The sequence below is a fragment of the Equus caballus genome, chromosome X, assembly GCF_041296265.1.
Source record: "Equus caballus isolate H_3958 breed thoroughbred chromosome X, TB-T2T, whole genome shotgun sequence".
Lineage (NCBI taxonomy): Eukaryota > Metazoa > Chordata > Mammalia > Perissodactyla > Equidae > Equus > Equus caballus.
The window spans coordinates 15,133,378-15,159,366 of record NC_091715.1 but is presented as its reverse complement, the minus strand read 5'-3'; the positions used below and the strand labels follow the sequence as shown (position 1 = coordinate 15,159,366).

General features: G+C 41.0%; 1 protein-coding gene across 9 annotated transcripts in view; it reads left to right on the top strand.

The window, feature by feature from the left end:
• Positions 1 to 25,989, top strand: part of SH3KBP1 (SH3 domain containing kinase binding protein 1) — a 315,088-nt gene that overhangs the window by 198,298 nt on the left and 90,801 nt on the right. For all 9 annotated transcript variants that reach the window (XM_023633590.2, XM_023633586.2, XM_023633588.2 and 6 more), the window contains one exon: positions 18,721 to 18,796. In XM_023633590.2, coding sequence (XP_023489358.1) covers positions 18,721 to 18,796 — 76 coding nt within the window. The remainder of the gene's footprint in view (positions 1 to 18,720; positions 18,797 to 25,989) is intronic.

Genomic DNA, 25,989 nt, shown 5'->3' with positions numbered 1-25,989 from the left:
GTTACTTCCATATTTTAAATATTAAAAACAAAATTCTTGTATATGTATCATTATACCTTCCCTGATCATTTCCTTAGGCTGAATTTTTATAAGAGGAATTTCCAGGTTAAAGGCTGACAGTTCTCGTTGGTTTTGATTTAAATGAAAATAACCCAAGTATATGGTAAAAAATTCCGAAAGAACAGAAGTAAGACTTTCTCAACCCCACGCACTCAGCTGTACTTCCCAGTAGAAATCCCCATCAAAGCTTTCTATGTACTCTTGTAGAAATGTAGAATTTTTTATTGTGGTAAAACATACATAAGATAATACCATTTTATCTATTTTTAAGTGTACAATTCAGTGGCATTAAAAACATTCACATTGTGGTACAACCATCGTCACCATCCATCTCCGGAACTTTTTCATCTTCCCAAACTGGAACTCTGTACCCATTAGACACTAACTCCCCGTTCCCTCTTCCCCCTAGCAGTCACCAACATTACAATATTCTACTTTCTGTCTCTGTGAATTTGACTACTCTAGGTACCTCATATAAGTGGAGTCATAAAAAATGTGTCCTTTTGTGTCTGGCTTATTTCACTTAGCATAATGTCTTAAAGGTTCATTCATGTTGTAGCATGTGTCAGAATTTCCTTCTTTTTTAAGGAGGAATAATATTCCGTTGTAGGGATATATCACAATATGTTTATCCATTCCTGTTGATAGATATTTAGATTGTTTCCATCTTTTGGCTACTGTGAATAATGCTACAGTGAATGTTGGCATACCAATACCTGTTTGAGTGGCTGCTTTCAATTCTTTTGGGTATATCCCCAGAGGTGGAATTGCTGGATCATATGGTAGCTCTATTTTTAATTTGGGGGAACCTCCATAGCATTTTCCACAGCAGCTGCACCAATTTACATTCCCACCAGCAGTGCACAAAGGTTCCGGTTTCTCCACATCTTTGCCAACACTTGTCATTTTCTGTTTTGTTTTTTTATATAGTAGCCATCCTCATGGGTGTGAAGTGGTATCTCACTGTGGTTAGAGTTGGTGTTTAACGTGTTCATGTTGCCTATCACTAAGGGGAAAGGATATTCTTCTTATCTTAGAATGATGACTTGAGGAAAAGGTCTTCTGTCTGAGAAGCCCCATTAACTAGCAGATCAGTCACACAGTCCCAAGAGATTGCTGATTGCTTAAAGGAAGGACTGGGTCCCCCCATTCCCATAGCCCTGAAGAAAAGATGAGTGGAGAGCCCAGGTGGCTGCTCGCTTTCAGAGGCTTAATGGTGACCAGGACTGCTGCTTCTCACTTAGCCCCACCCAAAGGTTTATGGAGAGTGGGTTCAAAACAGTTCTTTTGAGAAAAGATGAATTTATCTTTGGCGCTATTGTTAATTCTAAACGATAGTACTTGATTCATCTTACATAAGGGAAAGCCAGGTTTATGATTTATTTTCTCTTCTCACCTTCTGCTCTGGAATTCCTTGGGGACAGGAAATGAAAGTCTTTCCTTTTGCACATTATTTGCTGAATCGTTCATTTGATTCATTTGATATTCTTCGGTGAGGTGGACTGAAGTATCTATAATTATTTCATTGTGCCTCTCTTTTATTCTTTACCTATATTAATAATTATTCCATAATATTTATAATCCTGGAGTTTGCAGATACTTCTGGTTCCTGAAATTGAAGGTTTCAAAAATTTCTGTGGCTCTTACAATGATCGTGCCTATGTACCTAGCTTGTCTTTTTCTCTCTGATATTCTCACTAGATGTAAAATGATATTCTAGACAACTGAGTTGCAGTGGGATGGAGTGAGTTTAATGCTCTATGAAAACTGGCAACTTTAAAACAAGCTACTCAGCTTTCTTTGACTGCATGGTGTGTCTTTTCTTACATTGAAAGAGTTTAGATCACAGATATCAGTCAGTCAGCAACCTATTTTGTACTTTTCTGTGGCATCGGAGGCCATTGAAGAAGTACAAGATGACAGCCTTATTCTCAACTCAGGCTCTTCGTGTTGGAGGCCAGATCTCAAATAAATGCATACCCACAAATTCTCTAGAAACAAGTGGAAACAAGCACAATAACCCTACTCACACCTCTGCTAGAGATTTCTCTCTTTCTAAACCTGGGCTGTAAAATGAACAAGTCACAAATTGAGAGTATACCAGAATTACCTTAAAAGCCACTTCTTCATCAAAAGGCCACCATTAAGCCATTTCACAGATAGCTTGTGAGTCAGGAGTGTCACCTCAGTTAAACTTACCCTTGAACTTTTAGAAATAGAATAGGCAATGTTTGGAAAATTGAAGGCAGATATTTGGGGTCTCTATCATTTGGAAGCTGTATTTTTGTTTTGCTCATTTAAGAAGAGGAAGTTAGAAGTGGTAAAGATGGATTTACTGCCTCCTTTTATTTTTTCTTCTTTCACTTGCTAAGCATTTTCACCCACCAGTGATTTTAATCTGCTTTGCTCCGTTTGTTTTGGTAGCATCTGCTCAGTCTGTTCTTTTTATTTTGACTTCTTAGTTGGGTTTCTTATTTTCTCACTCCACTAGAAGCAGCTTTTCTGAAACTTGTTAGGTACCTTTTCTAGACTATTAACAAAGTTGATAGTAAGAGAAGTAATGATGTAAAGTGTCGAGAGTTTAGATCCTAGAGTAGTCCAAATTTGTCCTCTTGGTACAGAGCTTAGCACTGTCTAGTTACTACATTGGGAGCTGGATGCATTATATGTCTTATATGTCTAATTTTAGATTTAGTTTCTTTTGCTTCAAACCCTGATAACTTCCTCTACATTCAGGCATTGTTAGAAGTAGAGAAAGTAGACTTGCTCGTAATTTAGAATCCTATTTTTTCAAGTGATGAGACTACAGATACTGTTGTTTTTCGATTCAGAACAGGCAGATGTTACAAAGCTGGTAACTGTATGCCCACACATGTAAGTAATCTGCCTGAGCAATACGTGTCACGTTGTCTATTTACAATATAGAGGGAAACAGAATGTAATTGAGGGGCCACCTTACTGTGCTTTCCAGTCAAGGGTTATAGGATCTCTGACATTTTGGTGTAGTTTTGTATTCATTGCCCAAGAGTTCAGACAGCTCTGGGTTTTTCCAACTAGAGCCTTCACTTATAGGTCATTAGTCAGCAGAGAAGAAAAGTGGTCCAGATAAGAGATGACAAGGGGTCTTGAGAAAATTAATAAGAGGCCAAAAGAGATACAGCTGAGTCAGGGGCAAGATCACTAAGTTTCCAAGTACTGAAGGTGGTTTTATGGGGCCACAGAGCAGTATGTTTGTGTGTAGCTCAACCTTGACTTTAGTCTAGAAACTCTGTATGAAATAAAGATTCTAATGTGGGTTGATCATCTTGTCATAAAATTGAATGACTAGAAAGAGGCAGGGGTATCCTAAGAGGCAATGACGGAAGGAAGTGAATGAAGGTGGTCAAGAAACTAGAAATTAGGAGCTTTGGAGAGTCGATGGTCATTGTGACAAAGGGAGAAGGCTAAACAGAGTTCAGGAAGAAATGAATTATGTGGAGTTTGATAGTTGACTGTTTTCTGGTCCCACTGATGGCTGAAAAAATGGGAGCCCCTTTTAACTTGAGACATGGTGATCAGATTGAGAATAGGGGAGTAGCCAATACTGAGAGCTGATACACTCTTCCTTGTCAGATGGTGAGGAAGATATGGAAATCTTTCACTGAAAGTCCCTATAGAATTGGATGCATAACCACCTGAAACCCATCTGTCTGAAATAGATTAAGTATAATAATTCGGGAGTAGGGAATGGAGTATAGACTCCGGAAGTATCATTTCTGGTATTTGTCCTCCTTTGTCACCATCTTCCATGAATCTGTATTCTTTTCCCTGTGCGGAGCCAATAGGGAGTCTTTGTGGAAGACATAAAGAGGAATTGCTGCTTTCAGGATTTACTCACGAGTCAAGGAACTCACAAGTGAAGAGCGCTGAAATGAACGTTCTCCATTGTAATAGAAAAGGACAAGGAATTTCTCAAGACCAGAAAATGCATCAATTGGGATATTTTACTGTGCACATTGTCTTTCCCACCCCTCCATAAAAAATCAAAATATACCTTTTTAAAAATAACATAATAACTACAAAAAGCATCATTTAAGAAAGCATATGATTGAAATAGGTGATTTCATATTTCCTTTTGTTTTTTAAATGACCGTTTTCTTCCCCTCTATTTTGTGTGATTTGGTGTCCTTGTGTATGTTACAGAGAAAGGAGAAGAGAATGGGGAAATATTTTAGTACAGGAAAATGAGAGCACAAAAAAATTAGTAATGAAAGACCTACCATTTGTCCATATGGTGAGGATCTGGTTTGCTTAAAACTCATCAGGCATCCTAAAGAGAATTTACTACCTTAAGAGAACTCTTCTTCCTCTGAAGGCTTGCTACTAAACTGAAGTTAAAATGAATGAATGAATATGAATGACAGCCAAGCACAAACTGAATTGAACTTTCACTCCAGCAGACCAGAAAATATTCTACAAGAAGGTTTCTCTTAAAAGTACATTTATTCAATCCATCCACACCCCAAACTTGAATCCCCATTTTAAAAAAGTCAGGCTTGATTTTTGAAAGGCAGCAAAATCAAAGTCTGTTCACATTAAGTGGAGATGATTGTCAAATAGCTGAGACATGATAATAATTCTGAAATCTTTGTGATTTTAAGATTATGATATCCTTAAGTAAATAGTTCTAAGAGCAGGGAAAACATGAAACCTCAAAATTTGGGGGGCCTGGTTTTCATCACGTTTGTTTTTCTCCCATTTGAGAAACTTCGTAATAATTACTTCAGTTTGTGTTTAAAAAAGAGTTTTTACTTGTGAATAACTGCTAGAAAACTACAAACAATTAAGCTATGGACTCTACACAAATAGATCACGCTCGTTACATCAATGCTTCTTCAAATGCTGGGAAATGGGGACTCTATAAGCATCGTCTTTGATCATACACGAAAACAGTTACAAAGTAAACTCAACTCTCTTTTTCAGTCCCTTTCACACATATGAGTAGGAATTCATGGGTTTAATTAGAAGAACAGGAAATGTATTTTTTGACTTGAAAAACATTTGATAAAATGTCCTGATACTTTATTTGGAACAACATTAATTGGAATGACTTTATATCATCTGCTTAGTCACTGAGGATACGAACTGATGAATAACCGTAAGTAAAGGATGGCGCTAAATGGCAGGGAATGCTCTCTATGGGTGGTGTCTTGTGAGTTACTGTCATGACTCATTTTACATCTGATATTCTTAACATCCTTACTAATGACTTGGGAAAGGAAATAGAATGACGCACAAATGAAAGCTGCATGTGATTTCTAGTTAGAAGGTGTTGCAAATCGTCAGACCTCATGGAAAGACATCAATAATGTGGAGAGGTAGATGAGCCTTTCTAGTTATATTAGTGGACATTATTTCCTCAAAACTTGATTTTTTTCTCATTATAAAAGTAACAACTGGTTTGTAGAAACCACTGGAAAGTAGGAAAAAATGTAAAAGAAAGTAAAAAGCACTATAACATAATCACCCTGGGGCGACCACTGTGAACGTTTTTTTGTATCTACTTTCAGTCCTTTTGCTATACATTTTTAACTGGTTGAGGTTGTACCACACACATGATTTTTTTTCACACACATAATTGTGCATCTTTTTCACTTAGCATTGTATAAAAGTTCCCATGTTATTACAAACTTGTAGTGAACATCTCTTTAAAAGGCTGTGGAATGTTCAGTTTTAAGGCTGTAGCTAGGGGCTGGCCCGGTGGTGCAGCGGTTAAGTGCGCACATTCTGCTTTGGTGGCCCGGGGTTCGCCGGTTCGGATCCCGGGTGTGGACATGGCACCGCTTGGTAAGCCATGCTGGGGTAGGCGTCCCACATATAAAGTAGAGGAAGATGGGCACAGATGTTAGCTCAAGGCTAATCTTCCTCAAAAAAAAAAAAAGGCTTTATCTAAAGGATCTGGAAGAACTGGAATTTGGTGGTTGCACTGAATCCTGTCAATGTTATGTTTCAATCTTCCTTATTATTTATAGCTAACAGCACAACGCTTTCTTGAAAACATAAAAGTAGAAATAAGGTAGGGAAGCAGCTTTGGCTTGTGGACTGCGCGGTGTTAGGCACTCCACAAAGGTTTGTTGAATTTAATGTATAGAATCCGAACAGGATTCCAGTTGTCCCTTCCTTGCTGATGTTGAAAGAAGCCTTTTAGAGCAGCTTTTGGCAGGAGGCCTGGCTGCTTCCAGGTAGAGGACTGTGAATTCAGCTTTTCACATCTAAGTGTCTGTCAGTAATTTCCACTAGGGGCTTCAGAAATCTGTACCACATGAGTTTATGGTCTCATTTGGGCCCTGTTTCTTGACTGCCTTGGGAGTGGTGTCTGTTTGGCCTAGCGATTTAGGATTTCTTCATCCATTATTGAATTGATGCCAAGCTTTGTAAAAGATGGCTTGGGGTGATTTTCTATGGTGGTGTGTTTGCTCCCGAGTATCAAAATTCTCAATAAAAGGCTTTCTGTTCTCTGACAACAGGCCGTTTTTCCCAGACACATGCCTTGTTGTTTGTCCATCGTTAACAGTAGATACCAGTTTGGATGCGGCCAGAAGCAGTTGGCATGGGCCCGTGCTTGAGGGGCTTCTGGGATGGTCTTCCGGCCGCTCACTGTAGGGCGCCACCTTAACTGAAGCTTTATTGACCTGAAAGCTCTGTGGGTTGTCAGCTGTGGCCCTCTTGTTTCTCTGATTTTCTTTGTTTTGTCTGCTTTTCCTCCCAGGAAATGACTATATGGTGATGGCTGTTGCTTTTCTTCCTTGCTCATTTTTCAGAATTATCGCTTTCCTCCAAGCTTGTCTCTGTCGTGTGACTGTCTTTTAAAAGTTGCTTCATTCTCTCCAGTCCCCAAGCAAAGGAGCAAGGCAGTTAACCTGCTGTTTTAAAAAGCTGTTGTAATTGAAACAGTCATTCTTTGTAACTAGATTCATATAGAGGCATTATGATGATTGATTTTTTTTATTCAGTAAAATTCAATAGCAGTAATAATGGTCAGGCACTTTATATACTTTTTTTTCCATTTAGTCCTCCTAGAAAATCTATGAGGTATGTATTATTATCTCCATTTCAGACAAGGAAACTGAGGTATAGAGAGGTTAAGTAACTTGCCTAAAATCACATAGCCATTAAGTCTGTGCTCTGAGAGAGGATTCCTACTTAACATTAATTCACGCTTACCTCTAGATGCTATCATGAACGGGCAGACAAGTTTATGTTCCATTTTCATATCCTTAGCACCTAGAAAATGCATTGCACATAGTACTTTCTCCATAAATCTAAGTGTTTTTGATGAAAGTTGAACTTATTGTTGACTGAATTACAAATATTTAGTACTTCTGATGTGCAGAGCACATCGAAGACGACAAGGATTACCAAGACACAGCCCTTGTCTCCCAGCGCTTACGTCCCCATCAGTTAAACAGACACATACCTAAGTAGCCATAAATACAAGGCAGAGGGGAGTGAGTACTGTTCCAGACATTCAAGCCGAGTTCAGTAGGAACATGGAGGCGGTGAGAGAGAATTCCAATGGTTGGCATTTAGGATATTTTCATGGGAGGCACACAATTTGGGTTCACCTCTCATTGTTGAATATGTCTTAGTAACTAGTAATGGGGGTGGCCAGAGCTTAAAGTGATCTCTCTCTGAGGATCTCCATTCTTGGAGCCCTTCAGGGTCATCTTTCTAAGTAGTCCACTCTACGTCTAGAAGATGTAACCAAAGTGTACCTGACCTCTGGGTATGTTTAGGAAGTTCCTGTTTTGAATAACTATGTGATGTGAATTTGTTCTTTCTAGTAAAAACAAAATATAAAGATAATATCATTGAGTCACTAACTCTTGATGCAGTTTTCTCTTCCCTTCTTCTGTAAAATCAGAGAGCCCAGATGATTAAAGAAAGGAGTAAATGTTATTCTGCAGGAAGCTGTGGAACAGCTGATGAAAGTAAAGGCTGAGTCCTAAAGTAAAAGTAAAGTAAAGCCAGAGCTGTTTAGCGTTAGCCAGATTTAGAGATTGTCTCTATAGAGGCAGTAGGTTATCTTTCTTAGAGGTGGAAGGAGTGTTTCCTGTAAGACTGAGGTGAGTTTGTGCACAAAGATGGCTTTGTTCTCTAGCTAACCTCATTAGATGCTGTCTGCACCCCTGATTATTTTGTGGCTGAGTATTAAATATCAGGATATCAGAGCCTCATGAGCGATTTCTTGCCATTCTAGTCAACCTTCCTATGTAGAGAGAAGCTTGTAGGGAAAGAGGGGTATACCCTAACCCTTTTTTAAAAAAATTGTAGTAAAATATACATAACATAAAATTTACCGTTTTAACCATTTTTTTTTTCTTTTTTGCTGAGGAAGATTCTCCCTGAGCTAACATCCATTGCCAATCCTCCTCTTTTTTTTGCTTGAGGAAGATTAGCCCTGAGCTAACATCTGTGCCAATCTTCCTCTATTTTTTTGTACGTGAGACACCTCCACAGTGTGGCTGGTGAATGGAGTAGGTCCATGCCAGGATCTGAACCCGTGAACCCAGGCTGCCGAAGCGGAGCACATGGAGCTTTAACCACTTGGCCATGGGGCCAGGCCCCATTTTAACAATTTTTAAGTGTATAGTTCTGTGACATTAAGTAAATTCACATTGTTTTGCAACCATCACCACCATCCATCTCCAGAACTCCTTTCATCTTGCAAAACTGACTCTGTACTCAACGACTCCTCATTGCCCCTCCCCAGCCCCCAGCAACCATCATTCTACTTTCTGTCTCTATGAATTGGACTACTCTAGATTCTCTAAATGGAGTCATACAATATCTGTCCTTTTGTGAACTGGTTTATTTCACTTAGTATAATGTCTTCAAGGTTAATCCACGTTCTAGCATGTGTCAGAATTTTCTTCTTTTTCAAGGCTGAATAATATTCCATTGTATGCCCTACTCTTTTAAGTAGCAGTTTTACTTGAAAACAAAACATTGCTCCAAGTATCACCTCTTTTCTGATTGAAACGATTTCATTTCCCTTCCTTACTCTGAAGGACAGAAAGCTTCCCATTTTTGTCTCTAGCTTAAGACATTTTTGGAGCTGTATTTGACTAAACTATTTACTTTAAAATTGTCAGATTAGAAGGATGCTTTTTCATGTGTGTCAAGAGCTTCCTATGTGTCTCTGTTTTTTAAAAAAATATTTTAGTTTTCAAATGGTAGATTGATTGGTGTTTTAACAGTACGCTAGCTGTTCAAAACTATCACAGGCCTACTATTTTTTTCACTAAATGTCACCGCATCAGCATCAGCACTGAGAAACACGTTCACTGGGGTTTTTGACATAAGGATAGGTCCTCCACAATACTTCCCTGAGCCGCCATGTCTGGCTCTTTTGCGTCTCTAGTCAGGGTCTGAACTTAATGTTGTTCTTTGTGCATCATTGGCACGCAATACCTATGTAGAATGCACATGTGCAGACTCAAGAACATAGCAGTTTGGTATCTTTTCATCTATGTTCAAACCAATTCACAATCATGGATGTATCCCTGTGGTGACTATGAAGTATGGATAGGTCAGCAGTCTAAATATTTCTCCAACCTCTCTTCTGTGTTAGTTTCACTGCCTCAGGTGGACTACTGTGTCAACCTCCTGATTATTTCCTTGACTTTTGCATGTCTTTTTCTTCTTCATTCCTCCCAGAGCCACCAGATCCTTGGTCTTAAAGTCACAAATTTGATCATGCCACACCTCTGCTTACTACCAGTTGCCTTTAAGATAAGGCACGAACTGTAACCTTGGCCCCAACTTACCTTGCTGGCCTCCTGACCCAGGCAGCTCTCCCTCCGTTCACCTCCGACTGCAAACCCTACCCCCCTCCATCTGTGCTGTGAAGTCCGCATTCCCTGCACATGTTCTCGCCTTTGCTCCTGCTTTTCTTTAGCTAGAATACTCTTTCCGCCATTCTCTACCTGGCAAACTCCTACTCATCCTTCAAAATTTAAGTCAAGCCTCATTGCTGTGAGGCTTATTTCTCCATGTAGAATTGTTAATGGCTCCTTTTTTCTCTTCTATTCACGCCTTTATTGTAGTGTTTATATCTTTGCACAGAGATGCTCCGTTAATGAGTCAGTCTCCATGGCTAAATTTTAAACTCATTAAAGATCCAAGACTCTACCCATCTTAACTTTGTGTACCCAGCCTCCAGCCTACATCATGACTCATGGTAGTTTCAGAAAAGAATACTGAACGAACAAATGAATAAAATGAAAGGAAGGAAGGAAGGGAGGAAGAGAGGAAGGGAGGAAGGGAGAAGGGAGCAAGGCGAAGGAGAGAGAGAGAGGCAAAGCTTCACTTTAGAGTTATCAAGGAAAACTGACAAGAAGTGGCTTTACCCTCAAGTATCTAATACATGTCAAAATGTCACAATCAAATGTAGGCTGTGTGTCAGTAAAAAAACATTACTGAAAGCTGCTTCATTTAGCCGGCTGGACTTTAGTTGAATCTTAAAGGTGAGATAGGATTCAAGAATACTGGAGGAAGAGGTGCCATCCCAGGCCAGGGGAATAGCCGGGACTATGTCATGATTGAATAAGGCAAAATATTTTAGATCTGGAAAGGATCTTTGTATGTTAATTGAATTCATATGGCTACTTGATAGGAAAATGAGGACTTGGTCCACATATGTACAGCAAGTTTCATGTTAAAGCACTGGATAAAGAAACTCTAACCGGCCTCGTGATATTTACTCCTGCCATACCATCCTTCTCTCTCCCTTACCCATTCTCATCTTAGATTCTCCAAATGCGTCTAAAAAGAAGGCATTGTTAATCAAAAGATAAAACTAATCCTTTGGTAGAAGGAAGGTTTACAATTTCCTTTTATCTGTCATAACACCAGAAGATAGTCTTTTAAAGCATAATGGTGAATTGTGTTTTGCCAAAGTAGTATACGAAATGGAAATTTACTTTGGTTTGTTCATTCTCTGTGAACAAGATGATTCTACAACAAAATAGCATGCAGGCTCCTCTCTTGGGAACAGTGGGGGTAAAATATAAACAGTATTTTCATATACTGTCAGACATTTGGAGAGCTGCCTTCTATGATTTTAATGTTGTCTGAATGTACATTCTCCACCTCATTGAGCACTTAAGTAAGTTTTGATTCATTCTTCAACACTGTGTTTCTCCAGCATGAGTGAAAGCCCCTACCAAGCCTTCCAAAGTTATTTTGCTTTGACAAAGAGAAAATCCTACCCCTCCTATGAGTGTGTTGTATGGTTCTTTCCAGTTTTTTAGGACATGGTCTCTAGGGATATTCAAAAAGCAAACAAATGAACCAAATGACCAGATCCTGGCAGAAGTTAAGGTGCATGACAGATGTTATAATTTGGCTCAAATTCTCAGATACATCTCTCTACTGATGCACACGTGTGTCTCTGAGAAAGAGAGTGTGTGTGTATATATGTGTGTCTGTGTAATATACAAATATAAAACAGACTTCATATATACGTGCTCAGTAGAATGATAGATACTAAAGTTTTTGTTAGACAGATGGAAAGAGTAAACCCTGGAAGACCTAATGGAAGCATCTAAGGTGGGATTAGGTGTTTTGTATTCAGGGAAAGTTTGCTATTAGTCTTCAGAGCACAAGAGGAAGATACCAGCCGCTGAGAGATATGACAAGTTGCAGCAATTGGAAGTAAACCCTTGAATTTCTTCAGGACTTTGGGAATTTACACGAACAGCCATTAAGAAGTAGTATATATTCTGAGTGTTGTGAAGTAGATAGAGTAAGGGGTGATGGTGGAGGGTGATTAAAAGTTGAGTCTTATGGGAAATCAAATGAAGCACTTTGAATCAGGGAATAGGATCCTTGTCTAGAAAACTAGTGAAATAGTTCCTGTGATAGTAACGAGGTTCTAGGCTGGGGTCAAAGAGGAAGGGATGAATCTGAAAGCAGGGTCTTAGTGGTGGGTTCGATATGGAAAGGTGCAGTAAGAGGATAATCAAGGGCGCATCTCAAGTCGTGGGTCTAGGAAGTAGAGAGGATGAGCAAGAGAATTTAGGAAATGGAGGTAGTGATGTTCACCCAACTATTTCATAGACTACTCATTCTTGTGATATGTTACTAGGTGTCGCAAGAAGTAGGCATTCTGTGGTCAGATAAGTTTGGAAAACACTGAGATAAAATTAAGGGTAAAGTTAAACAGTAACTATAGGACTTCTCAGAGCCTTTAGTATGCTGTTATGTATGGATTAGACCAAGTATTCTGTTTCCTAAATTTACCAGATTGTGGGATTAGGTGTTTTGGCAGTTGTTTGTTTGTTTGTTTAGTTGATTGGTGGAACATCTTGGGAACACACTTGGGAAAATGATTTCAGAACAAAAGAATGTTGTGTGTGTGTATTTATACACATACCTGGGTGATAATGGTCCCTCCAAGTGAAGGTCTTTTGATCAGAATAGATAAGAACTTGAGAGAATGTGAGGGAGCAGGCTAGGATGAATATTTGGAAGTCACAGGCGGAGAGATGTCCACCAGAAACATGGCTGAGATTGACTTCTTCTTTATGGTGACCAGTAATTAATAGGAGGTTGGGGGTATGTGTGTGGAAACAAGGGAGTAAGACAGGAGCAGCAGAGGCCTAGAAGGACATCTTGGACGATGTGTTGTCACCAGAGACCAGACTGGAAAGAGTTGATGCGTGACAGGGACTGAAACAGTGGGGCTCCAAGAGGGCTTCTTTGTCCGATTTGTCAAGAAGGACATCTCTCACTTACCTGTTGTGTTGTAGTAGGATGCTCATGCTAGGGCAAAGGGGAGTGGGTGACATCCCCAAACTCCCTCCTCCATTCAACACTTACTGACCCTTCCCTTTGTGGCGATAAGAGAATAATCAACATCTAGGTCCTGCTCTTAAGGACAGCACTATTTCTGAAGAGAAAGGGGGAGAAAAGCAGTTAAACTTGGCAGTGTAATCCGGTTAACAAATGCTTCTAAAGCAGCTATGAATCTAATGAGGTCTTTAACTATGATTGGGCAAAGAGGTTTAATGTAACTTGAATTATTGCTAACTTCTCAAGAAACCAGAGAAATAAACATTGTATGAATAACTGTAAGTCTTAAGCCCAATTTCATAATCAGAAGATTACTTTTTAAATTTTACTTTTCTCTTATAATCAAGGTTAAAAATAGTCTGTGAAACATGCTCCTTTTGAGAAGTCGGAATTGACATAATGATGTGTGAGGTATTTCAAAGGTAACCTCTGTCCCCAAAATGGACCCACAAATATATTTTTTCTTTTACTGGGCCATGCATTTTATTTTTAAAATTTTGAGTTGTATTTTACTTTGGCATATCTTCTGTTGATATCAAATAGTTTAAGCTGGGCCAACTAAAGGCGGGCAAATTGACAGTTGCTAATGTAAATTTCCCAGCAAGGAGCAAAGCCCTCCATTGGAAGCGCACAGACCCTGCATTGTAAGGCTGCTCCTTTGTGCTAGTTCTCTTCTGGCTCTGACAGGAGCTGGTTCACGGGGCTTCTGCTCTGCTCCTACTGCTCCCTGCTGAGCACCAAGAAGACTTTTCAGAATACCATCAGTCATAGGTGTTTATGAAAGGAGCATGTAAAAATATTGTAAATATAAAAAGTTTACAGTGCGTTTTTATAGCAGTTTGTGTATCTTTCTGAGTTATGGTGGTAAATGAGAGCTGAAAGGTTGTGGATGTGGTCATGTATAGATACTGTTCTGTCCCTCCTCCCATCACTGTCTCCTGTAGCCTGTATCTCTCTGCATCCTGTATATGACCAGGATCTGGGATAAGCACGCTGAATGGTTGGGCACCCCTCAACACACCACTCTGGAGAACCCAAAGAATTGCTGTTTAAGTGTTTACAATGATGTTTAGCATCCTTCTGCCTTTCATCTGCTTCCCTGCCTCACATTGAATGGGTACTTAATAAGTCTGAACTGAACAGAAAGGGAAGGAATACTATCAGTACTGGTGTAGTAAAAGGAATGCCTTCAAAGAGGCATCTTTTATCTTGTGTTTTACCAGCTGTTTGACAAGTTATCTTTGTGTTTGGCTTTGTGTGAGCACTTGAGTAATATCTACGTATAGCTTCTCAGAAGATCACCATCTTCTAGAACAGCCATTGGAAAGCCTGGTCTACCAACAGCGGGGCTTCACCAAGTGCTAGAATGCAGGGGGCTCCCTCCCTGCTCCCCCTACCCATCGAAACTGGTTGCCTTTGTGATTCAAGAGTTGTGTGTGGTATTCTTGGAGAGGAGACTTTCAGAGATGAGAAACTTCCTTCTCCTTAGCATTGTCCTATAATTACAAAGCTTTTTACACTCAAAGGAGTTTGCATCTGATTAGAATAAAGTCAGAGGAGTGATTTTATACTTGATTTGAACAGGATCCTGGTCTCACACTCCAGCAGTCACAAAGAGAAACAGATATATTAGTCATTAAGGAACTGCATTCCACTGGACTCGAATCCTGTGATTGTCTTTCCTACAAGCATTAGTTTCTTCATTTTGGCAAAGAAAAGAATAAAAAATTACTTGCTCCACTAACTGAAATCTTATGGGGGTTATATGTCCTGATGCTGTATTAACGGATCTTACAGAGCTAGGAGTATATATGAGGCTCCTACTGTACACCCCCCCCCCCAAAAAAAACCTTTATTTAGTACTTTTGTCAAGAGAGCTAACAGGAGAGGGATTTATGATATTAAATATTCAAAAGAATGAGTTTTTTTAATTACTTATTTTACAAAATCAGATTTTAAATGGATCTTGGGATGTGGTAGGAGAGACAGAAGTTGACACCAACCTGGCGATTACTGTGTGTTGAAGGAGATGGATACCAATAGTCTGTCTCTAGAGCTTTCGGCTCCATACAGCCCTCCATATGTACATCCACTCCCAGACCAAGCAGCAGCTTCTGAGTTGAGGGGCAAGCAGACCAGAATAATGTGGATGTGGGTACTGGGAAGTCTTCGGCCACAGCACAGAAGAGAGAAAACGTTGGGCTGAGCTATGGAGCAGAGCCTGAGAGTCTGTTCCTTCAGAAGGCATGTGGTGAAATGGGCCTAAGAGTCTGCAGATCATTTAGGAGGTAAAAGAGCTGTGTCCTGAGCAGTGTCAACACAGCCGCTAAGTGTGGGGCTTGTGCTTGTCCTGGATAAGCCATCTTCTTTATGGCACCTAGGAGGGCAGGAACTCTGAACTCTGCTGAGGAAGCCCCAAGTAGAGATCCTGAATCCTCCTCCACAGCCACTGCGAGCCTAACATCCTTCTTCACTGCCTGCAACGTGGATGAGAGATGTGTGGATATGTTCCTTGACTTCTCTGTCCACTTAGGCCTGCATCGTAGCTCACCTTCAGTTATATATGGAGCCAGGCATTGCTTTCAGGATGCGTGCCCTTTAAAAGCAGGGATTCTGTTCATTTTTAGGCCAATGGACCAAAGATGTTTTTAGAGGTAGGGGAAGCTGGAAGTGCTTTGTCTTTGTTCTTGTATTTAGAGCAAGGGCAGGGGATAGAGGTTCTCAAATGGGGTGTTCGGAAAGGTGTGGGCGTTTGGGGTAGACGCAATGACAGAGGAGCACTACAGGCTACTAGTGGGCAGGAGAAAGGGGTGCTAAATGTCCTTTAGTGTGTGAGACAGTCTTCTACAATGAATAAACGTGCCATCTAGAATGCCAGAAAAGGGAAAGACCGTGAAGGAGCAGCAGGGCGTGGCTGTCCCTGAAGGTTAGTACAGTCATGGGGATCTGCCCGCTTGGCCGTCAAGGTAGTCTGAGCCCAGAGAGGCTAGATATGGCTCTCCATTTTTGGTTCAAAGCCATCTTTCCATCTGTTAATCCATCTGTCCATCCATCCGTCTTTTCAGTACTCCTTTGGTGAAGGGTCTCATGGCCACCTGTGCTCCCCACTTTTTTCCTCAGTGATAATGTCACATTGTCTGCTCTTCTAAACTCTAGCTCCTCTCTGAACTGACTCATTTAGTAGCAATGACAAGTTCTTATGCCAGTTAAGAAAAGAGAAGGTAGAGGCTTTGGTGGAAGAAGAGAGAGAAGAGGAGTGAAAGAGATGTTTTATAATCTATCTAGGTATGAGAATAGGCACCCAAGTTGTTAATCCGAGGAAAGGTATTTGGTTAGTGCTAATGGAATCCCTCCTACATCTAGGTTGCTTGTTCTCAAACCTGAGCATGCATCAGAATCCCCTGGAGGGTGTGTTCAGACAGACTGCCAGGCACCGTCTCTGGAGTTTCTGATTGAGAAAGTCTGGGGTGGGGCCTGGGAAGTTGCTTGACTAACAAGTTCCCAGGTGATGCTGGTGCCACTGGTCTGGGGACCATACTTCTCCAGGTCTAGGTCCTAGAGAAGAGAGAAACACCTGAACAGTTCTCATCTCTGGAAGACCTGGAGGACCAGGCTGAGAGGGGAGGAATTTGCTTGACTTTAGACCTTGAATCACAGCCCATGAAGAAGAAGGAATGAATTAAGGTCTAGCCACCCCAGAAGATGAGGGCAGTATCAGCTTCACCATCACCCCTGTGGCTGGGATCCACGCAGAGGCCAGTGTGCTGTATTTTCTGAAATAGTGAGAAAAAAAGAACAGAGTAAGCTTTGCTTTCTTCTGTCTTTCTCTACAAAAGTGAATGTGTTTAACCGGTGGCCTTTCTTGAAGTCCGTTAGCTTGAATAGACTGGTAAACCAGGAGATGATGGGCAGCACTCCCTCTTGTTACCAAATAAGAGGGAGCTGTAAGAATTTACAACCTGTGAAGGTTTCTCACATCTGGTTTAAAGCCCAAACCATTGGATGTCTCATTTTTTTGAGGAAAGGAAACAAAGTCAGGATTGGGCATAGGGTTGACTATGGTAGTTTTCTGATTTCCTCTGTCCACTGTCAGTAATCACTGAAGTATTAATTGTTTTTCTTTTCTTCCTAATGTGTCAACAATAGTGATGCTTTATTCCAGTCCCCAAAAGGGGAAAACAAAGATATTGATGGAGATGCAGTTGGCAGTGTGAACAGGAATGTGAATGACACTTTGAGAGCATCTATTTTTACTGTCAGTTCCTGATTTTGCAAGATAATTCTAAGGACAGTTTTTCATCACATTTGACCTCATGGCCGAATATCAACAAGCTTTTTTCCTCCTTGATGTTTCCTTGGAATCACAAAATGTTATTAGTTTGAGTACTTAGCAGCAGTTGAGGGACGGCATAATATTTTGAGTTTCATTTTTTATCCAATATAGAAAGCCCTGTGGCACAAAATCAAAATGTCAGCGTGTAAAATGTAAAGGCTTTCTGTCACAAATGTTTTTAAAAATTCATGAAGGGCTGAGGATTTGATTTATCTTATCCTCTTTCTGTGATTTATTCATATTTAATGTTAGTTTCAACATTTGGAGCGTGAAGAACTTTTTCAAATTAAAAACTGTGCTGAATCGGTTTTATCTGAAGAAACATTCTACTGTGCCAGTTTTTGAATTCTGCAGTTCATTCCTCTTCATGTGTTCAAGGGGCAGATATGTTTGGTTTTCCCAGTGGCTGGAATTCTCGCTGAGGAAACCCTTCACTGTTGGGGAGGTTGATTGACCCAGCTGCTTGGTTTTGACAGCCATGTCCCTGGTATCAATAGACATTTTCCTCGGGCATTCATCATCATCACACAAATGTGGCAGCAAAGGAGAAGAGTGGGAACAGATCTCACCTTTGGAACTATTGTTTTGTTTGTTGTTGTTTCTTCGTTTTCATTACTTTGAGCCCCTGAATTGCCTGTGTTTTTGGGAACATCTTTATTCAGAGACAATATCCAGTCTTTTCTATGGATGGCTCATAAATAATGAATGATAATAGAAATAGCTTTGAAAGAAGAAAAGAAAATGAACTCAAAACAAACTCATGATGTTTTTTTAACTGGTAAATAGATGCCTAGGGTCTGCGACTTTGGCTTTTCTCAAAGCCCTGGAGGGTTAAAAGGCTCGTGGGAAGCGAGCTGCCGGCCCTCCTTGTTCCTCCTTTGGGGCAGATAGACCTGTCCTAGAGGACATGAGCATGTGTGCTCATACCCTGCGGGGCAGGTTGAATTTCAGATGGCTGGGAGGAGACACCATAAGGCACCGTTGTCCTGGAGACTCTGGCTTCTGCCTGTCCTTCCATCTGCCTCTCTGTCCTTCTGGTCCTCCGTCCTTTATCCCCTCCTCCTTTCTGCCTTGTATTCCTTTCCTTTTACTACCATTCTTCCACTCTGAAGGCACTTTTGAGCCCCACCTCCAGGCCAGGTGCTATGCCTCCATAGATTTAGTCAGCTTCTCATAAAATGAGGAGAAATGTACCTATTTTCTCTGCTGAAAATAATCAGCCTTTTAATAAGAACATCAAAGAAGAATGGGAAGAAAAGGTACTGAGTGCCTGCAAGGAGAAAGCCCTTCTTAACTTGGTTTTCCCACTTGTTTGGCATTGAGGTACAGACCCATTGAAGAATGGCAACCAATACACAGGGCCGTGCAAAAGCTTAAGTATATGGTTTCTAGAACCAGTTGTGAGCATTTTAGTGTTACGATCTTGATTTTATTCTTTGCTTAATGGAGAGAATCATCTTGTTAAGTAAAATTATCTTTTTTCCCCTCAGACTATTGGAAAGAAGTTACCTCCAACCACAGCAACTCCAGACTCATCAAAAACAGAAATGGACAGCAGAACAAAGAGTGAGTTTCCTCATTTATCCATCTTACGTTTGAAAGCAGTTAAGGGTTTTCCCTGTAATTGAAAGGCTTTTGAAAAAATCCTTATGTAATCTTAATTGGCTTTTCAAAATACATCAGAAAAAAATGCATACAAGTGTGTTTCATTAACCTGGGCACAGGTTAGATTCAAAACTCTTAGGGGTTTTCTCCTTTATAGAATGTGCTTTTTTCCTGCCCTATGTATCTAGCCCATGTGCAGAACTGGGGCTTATCTATATCTACCCAGAGCACTTTGCATAGTTCAAGAGACAGAAAGATTCTAGAGAATTGCAACTCAAGCAATTTAGAGATTCCCAGGCTTTCAAGTCAGAGAGGCCTTATCTTTTAGCTTAACTACTCAGCCAGCATTCCCAAACCTTGACTTGCTGCCAGCAACCTCAGCACATCTCTCCTTGAATCCCTCTAGATACAAATGTCTTTCTTCTGTTGAGCCAGATATATTCTTCCTGTGATTTTTACCCATGGGTTCTAGTCTCTGGGTCTATATTGATATTGGCCCATTTTTCTCCCAATGGCCCTTTAAGTATTTGGGGACAGTTGTCTCCCCAAAACCTTCCCAAAGGTCGGTATTCCAAATTCTAGAGTTGCCAGATAAAATACAGGATGCCCAGTTACATTGGAGTTTCAGATGAGCAATGAGTGATTTTTTGGTTATAAGTATGTCCCATGCAATATTTGTTGTTTATCTGAAATTCAAACGTAACTGGGCATTCTGTATTTGTATTTGGTAAATTTGGCAACTCTCCATTTCTTTTAGCCATTCCTCCAATAACTGGGGGGTTCTGAACATGCTCTAGTCAGAAACAAGTACTTCAATCCCTTCTAGGGATTTTATTTTGTTTTGGGTTTTCAGCTTCATATTTCCCTATGAGGATAATGTGGACAGACTACTCATCTAGTTTGGAAAGTCGAAGATTGAGAGAAGATATATCATGCATATGTAATTTTGATTAATATAAGAGCAAGCATAGATTTATTCTTTTAATTGCAGAATAATATACCAGGAGCTCCTTTTGCAGTGCAAAACATGTAGTTTTGAGAGCAAATAAGGGATGCAGCTTTAGACATAAGAAAATGAATTTATGGGACTTGCCAAGCCAAAAATGATAGTTTAGAGAAATAAATCATGGATGATATTGATGCAGATGCTCGAGCTCTGTCTTAATGTTTAAGGTTCAGATGAGGTCTACAGGGCTTCCATCTGTTAATGGTACAATCAGACTCCGGAAAATAGACAGAAAGCCCACTAGTCTAATGCCCTAATCCAGCGGTTCTCAAACTTCAGTGTGCCTCGGAATGACCTGGAGAGCTGGTCCTAACTCCCCAGGTTGCTGGGCCCCGCCTCCAGAATTTCTGAGTCAGTAGGTCTGGAGTGAGACCTGAACATTTGCTTTTCTAACAAATTCCCAGGTGCTGCTGCTCCTCGTCTAGGGCCCACACTTCAAGAACCAATGTTCTGAGCTCATAAATGTTCCTAAGGAGAAACTGGCCCTGCATTTATTCAAGCAGGTTATAGGCTTATCGTGCTCAACCCACCTTTAGGCACTAAAATCTTCAAGATTCTTGAAGAGTCCTGAAATTTTTTTCAAGAACTGAAAGTTAATCCATTTCTAAAAACATTTCTCTTGCTGGACAGTAGCCCATCCTTCTTTCCATTCAACTGCTCATTCTGTAGTTATGGCTCTTAGCAAGGTTACAAATGATCAAGGTTATCAGGGAAGTTTGCTCGGACAGCTGGAGTGGGAAGTAGAATGGAGAAGGAAAAGGAGAAGACACATCAAACCTCAAAGGTAATTGGAATGTGGTCTCTAGGACAGGCTATCCTCGTGACATGTGACAACCAGTGGCCCTCACCAACCTGACTTCGTGTTTGCAGAAATAATAATCTGAGAAGAAGAGAACTATTCTTGATGGAAAACAATTTCAATAGAAGTGAAGTAGAAATTCCCTCTAGATTGTTCGACTCTGTCCAGAGTAAATAGGACCTTGGGTGACTTGTGGGTTGCTTTTGGAGAAGGCTAAGCAGGAGGGACTTGCATGTTACTTGTAAGGATGTGGCACGGAACAGGACAGTCTGCAAGGTATGCTTAAGTGACTAATCCTCAGGTCTCAAGAACTGACCTTAGGGTAGGAGCATGCCCTTGATGCTTTCTTGTCACCCTCTGTAATGTCCGCAGGTAGGAGACTCAAGTCTTTCCAGAAGGATTAGGTGGGTGGGTGGGTGGGTGGGGGAGTTTAGCTGTGTTTTAGAGCAGTGCTGACCAATAGAAACATTATGTGAGCCACACAGGCGATTTTACATTTTCTAGTAGCCACATTTAAAAAAGAAAAAAGAAACAGGTGAACTTAATTTCAAATCTTTTATTTAACTCAATATATCCCAAATATTATCATTTCAACATGTAACTCATATAAAATTATTAAATGAGATATGTTCACTCTTTTTCATATGAGCTTTCACAATGTGGTATGTATTTTACATGTATGGCACATTTCAACTTGGAGTAACCACATTTCAAGTGCTCAATAGCCACATGTACCTAGTGGCCACCATATTGGACAGTGTAGTTTGAGAGTAATTCTGGGATCTAAGATGGGCTTCGTGGGCCTGGATATTAACACAATTCTGAATGCTCTACTCCCTTAAGCATGTGGGAGGATCCCGGCTCTAGGCCAAGCCTTGTTCAGTCCTATAAGTATCTATTAACTATGTCCAGCCATCCACCTGGCTCTCTGGAAGCATCATGGTGGGAGGATGGGTTGTTAATGAAGAGTGCTTTTACAGAGGCTGGGTGGTGTGTTTTGGCCGAGAGTCAGGAAGCACGGATTCTAGGACCAGCTCTGTTATTAGCTAGCTGTGTGACTTTGGGTAAATAATTTTATTTCTCTGACCTTGCTCTTCATTGTATATATTGTCTGTGAAGTCAGAGGGTTGTACTAGAGAGAACTCCTGAGGTTTCTCCCAGCATCTTCATCTTCTGATTCAATTCCGAAAACTTTACTATTGAGAGTGAGAGGTTTCTGCAGTCAACGAATTGAGCAGCCAGATGGGAGAGACAAAAGAAAGATATGAACAATTCAGTAGGAACATGAGAAGATGTTTTTTGGCAGAGGTGTAAATATGCATGTAAGTGGGTAGTAGGTCAGGAAAGAGAATTATCACTGTCAGCGAAGCCTCGAGAGGTGTTTATTGACAAACATTTTTCATGGACCCGGAGAAAAATTCTGCAATTTAATCTTGCCCCTCACGCACTCTCTGGCTTTCATTGTAAAGAGCAAATTCTGGGATAATTTCACCCATGATTTCCATGAAGCACCCTAGTCCACTAAAAAACCCCTCCAATTTGGAACACTTCACTGCTTTCAGATTTTGATGCAACATCTGTGTTCAAATGGAAGGACACAGAGTGCTGATCTGCTATTAGAAATGACCCTGAACTTGAGAGCAGCACAGCCTCCTTCCTTCTAGGTGGAAGACAAACCTATGTCAAACATTGCCCAGCTGTTCAGAGGAGAGAAGCTCCTCCCTGCACCGCTGTCTCCTTAGCATGCTAAAGTACAAACTCACATCAGGATTAAGAGTTATGATGAGTTGAAAAATGTTCACATGAATTGGTGTTTTTTGAGTGAAAGTGAAACTCAGTTGATCAGGATTTATTTGAATGACTATCATCTCCACCCTCCTCAATAAAGCTTTTATGATACTAAAATTCATCTAAAGTGCATGTTGGGGAACAGATTGCCATAATTTTCATAACAAGAGGAAAACTGTCTAAATATTCATCAGTGAAGTGCCCTGAGGTTCCTCCAGCTCACCGCATCTGCAGTTTCCTTCTTTCTTGCTACAAGTGATGCAGATTTTGTGGCCTCGGTGGGCTAGAAAGATAGCCCAGAGAAAGGACTATTTAGCATCTTTCTGAACAAACAGTTCAGTCTTAGAGATTCAGAAGACCAGTTGAGCAGGTGGGTTAGGAAACAAATAATCCTTGACAGAATTTGCACAAAGGCAGATCAGGCTTCTGAATCGATGATGACTGTGGGGCGAAGGTTAAACTCTCCCCGCCTCCTCTCCCCTCGCTGGACGCTCGTACCACTTTTCTGATCACTTCATTCAGTTGACTTGCTTCTTAGGAGTTGTCCCCTATAATGGTGACACATGGTGCCTTGTGGCTATCATTGGTCCCTCAAGGTGCAGGCTGTGTTTTCTGCTCAGTATCCCCACCATAAAGCCCAGAATAGTGCTGTGGACTCAGTGGGCACATAACAAATGGTGGTGGAGCAAATGGAGACTTTTAAATGATTTGCAATTTACCAGTCTCTGTATTGGACAGAATCTTGTAAAAGTGGTGCAGTAGCCATGGGTCCCCCTTTTCAAGTTCACGGTCACCAGGAGGAAAAGTACACATTTGTTCACATGAGACCCTTGAGCTTATTTCAGGTTTCTGAGGGGTGAGCAGTGGTTGCCAGCATTCCGTGGGGCTTGGCAGACCCTTTCTTCTTCCTAGCCCTGCTCTAGACCAGTCAGCCTAACAGCACCAGGACAAGACAGGCTTGTCTGACAAAGTCAGGTTTCCTGGCGCATCACACCGAGACGACTGCAGGGGAGGACCTGTGGAGCCTCGCACCAAACCAAAGAAAAAAGAGTGGTTACCGATTTGGAGGAACGGGGGAATGTAGCGAAAATTAAACAAAGCTGTGTTTTGATAGGCTCAAAGCAAAGCAGGGCTGTGTGGATAGGGGTCCACAGTAGGTCTGGACTGCGAGGTAGACTAGGTCCTGTTTCTTTGGGAACCACCAAGTTAAAATAGGTGTGTAATGTTGTGTCCAGACCCCCTGACATGAGGCTCTACACTTGTGTGTGGTGTCAAGGCACCAAGTTTCTCCACCTTGGCACTATTAACATTTGGGCTAGATCACTCTTTGTTGTGGGGCTGTCCTGTATTCATTATAGATGTTTAGCAGCATCCCTGGCCTCCACCCACTTGGTGCCAATAACACCACCTCCTCCCCTCCTCCCCATTGTGACAATCACAAATGTTTCCAGGCATTGCCAATGTCCCCTAGGGAGCAAACTTGCCCCAGGTGGGAACCGCTGGTGTAGATTGTAATAAGCTCTGCAAGGATGCTGTTGCCTCTCTGCTGCTGGGCGCACAATGGAGGCTCAGTTAATATTTATTGAACAATTGATGAGCCTAATATTCATTCCAGCCCTCCCCACTAGCCCTGGATCCTCAGACTCTGACCATGGACTGGACTTCCCATCTAAATCTATCATATGGTACACCCAGCCCTGGCACCACCACTACACTGGTCCACCCTCCAGGTCCCCACAGTTGTTTCACTCCTTTCTAGCATTGAATCTTGGCTAATACCCATGGCTAAATCAATGGCTCTCACAGTGTGGTCCCTGGGCCAGCAGCATCAGCATCACTTGGGAACTTGTTAGAGGTGCAAATCTCCAGTCCCTACCCCAGTCCTAGGGAATCAGAAACCTTGGGGGTTCTGTTTTTATAAGTCCTCCACTTGGTGCTGATGGCCACTCAGGCATAGAAACCACTGACCTAGACTAATGTTTCTTAAGCTTCCCTGCTGATGAAAATCACCAGGGTGCTTGTGGCTTCCTGGGCCTGCCTCAGACCTGTTGATTGGGATCCCCGGGGAAGGTATCTGGGAAGACATAGTAACAGGAGCCCTACATCATTCTTGTCATCAGGAATGGTTGGGAACCCCACCAACCCGTAATCCTCTGATCAAAGACCTAGAACACTGTACAGAGCCCAGTGCCATTTTATTCCCCCAGGAAGGTACCCTGAGTCTCTCCTTTGGGAAATGACTTCCCCGTTTCTGATACTTGGATGTTTAGGGCTGAAAGCATCGCTCTCATCCTCTCCATACTGTTGCCTTGTCAAGAGCTCTGTGTATACTCACCTCATTTCCTCTCTTTGATTATAAGCTCCTTGAGAACCAGAAACTAGTCTTATTTAACTTAGTCTCTTTGCTCCAGAACATAATAGAAGTCCACACCTTTATTATAATTCCAAAATACAGAAAGTCAGAAAGCTAAAAGATTTTATCACTTGTTGGGTGATAAAACTTGTCCTGGAATAGCATGCATCTATGTATAGTCCTTATTTATCCCACTTGGGGCGATGAGTCATCCATTTGCTACAGAATTTTAATGTATTTGGTAGTTGGGTGCAGCCCCAGACCCCAGCTGAGGATGTTATATATTATATGGTATGTGCAATATATTTCTAAAATCTGAAAAATTCTGTCCCCAGGGCTTCTGGATAAGGAATTATGAACCAGTAGCGTCTCAGATAATATTTGTCAGTTTAATGAAAGAGTTTCAGATTTTGATGTTGGTGAAAGTAGACGCCACTGAGCTTGATACTTTTGTTCTAGTATCCCAAAGGAAAAGAGTTCTGGGCATGACCTGGTACTTTACACCCCTGCTGAAAGTTCTGGAAGGCTTTCTACCAGACTCTGTGACACATGGGGTTTTGATCTTCATGTCCAAAAATTGCGCCCAGATAATCATCCTGGATTTAATGTTATTTCCCTGGTGTATGTGTGTATATGTTCTGCTTGCTGGTATGTTTATTCTGTTTGTTCTGCTTTTATTTTTTTTCAGCTGAGGGCATTTTTTAAGTTGGTTGGTTTGTTTTTTATGTGAACAGATTATAAAACAAGCTGAAGGGAGTCATGGGATCTGGGCATGTGAGTTCAATTCCTTGAACAGTCTGTTTTTAATCTCATGTAAGTTTCTAGAAGTTTAGAGATTGAAATAATGTGTTTTGGGGGGGCATGTGAATCATGACTGGACTTCTTGGTGGTTTTAATAGAACAAGTTTCTTAAAATTGGAATGCCAATCATTCATTAGTACAGAGGGTCTTCATCTGGAACTAGGCAGGGGGCTCGAGGTCCTTGAACCTTCTGAGATTGTACACGCATTTTCTCTGCACATTTGAATGTGTCTATGTTTTTTCCCCTTTTTCTGGAAAGAGAGAGTCATTGCTTTTTATCAGATTCTTAAAGGACTCTAAGACAAAAAGGCTTAAGAACTGACTTAGGATTTCAGTCATGTTAATTCATTAGTATTTTTTAATCTTTCTAAAGAAAAAATAGAGACAAAATCATCTCAATCACTGTA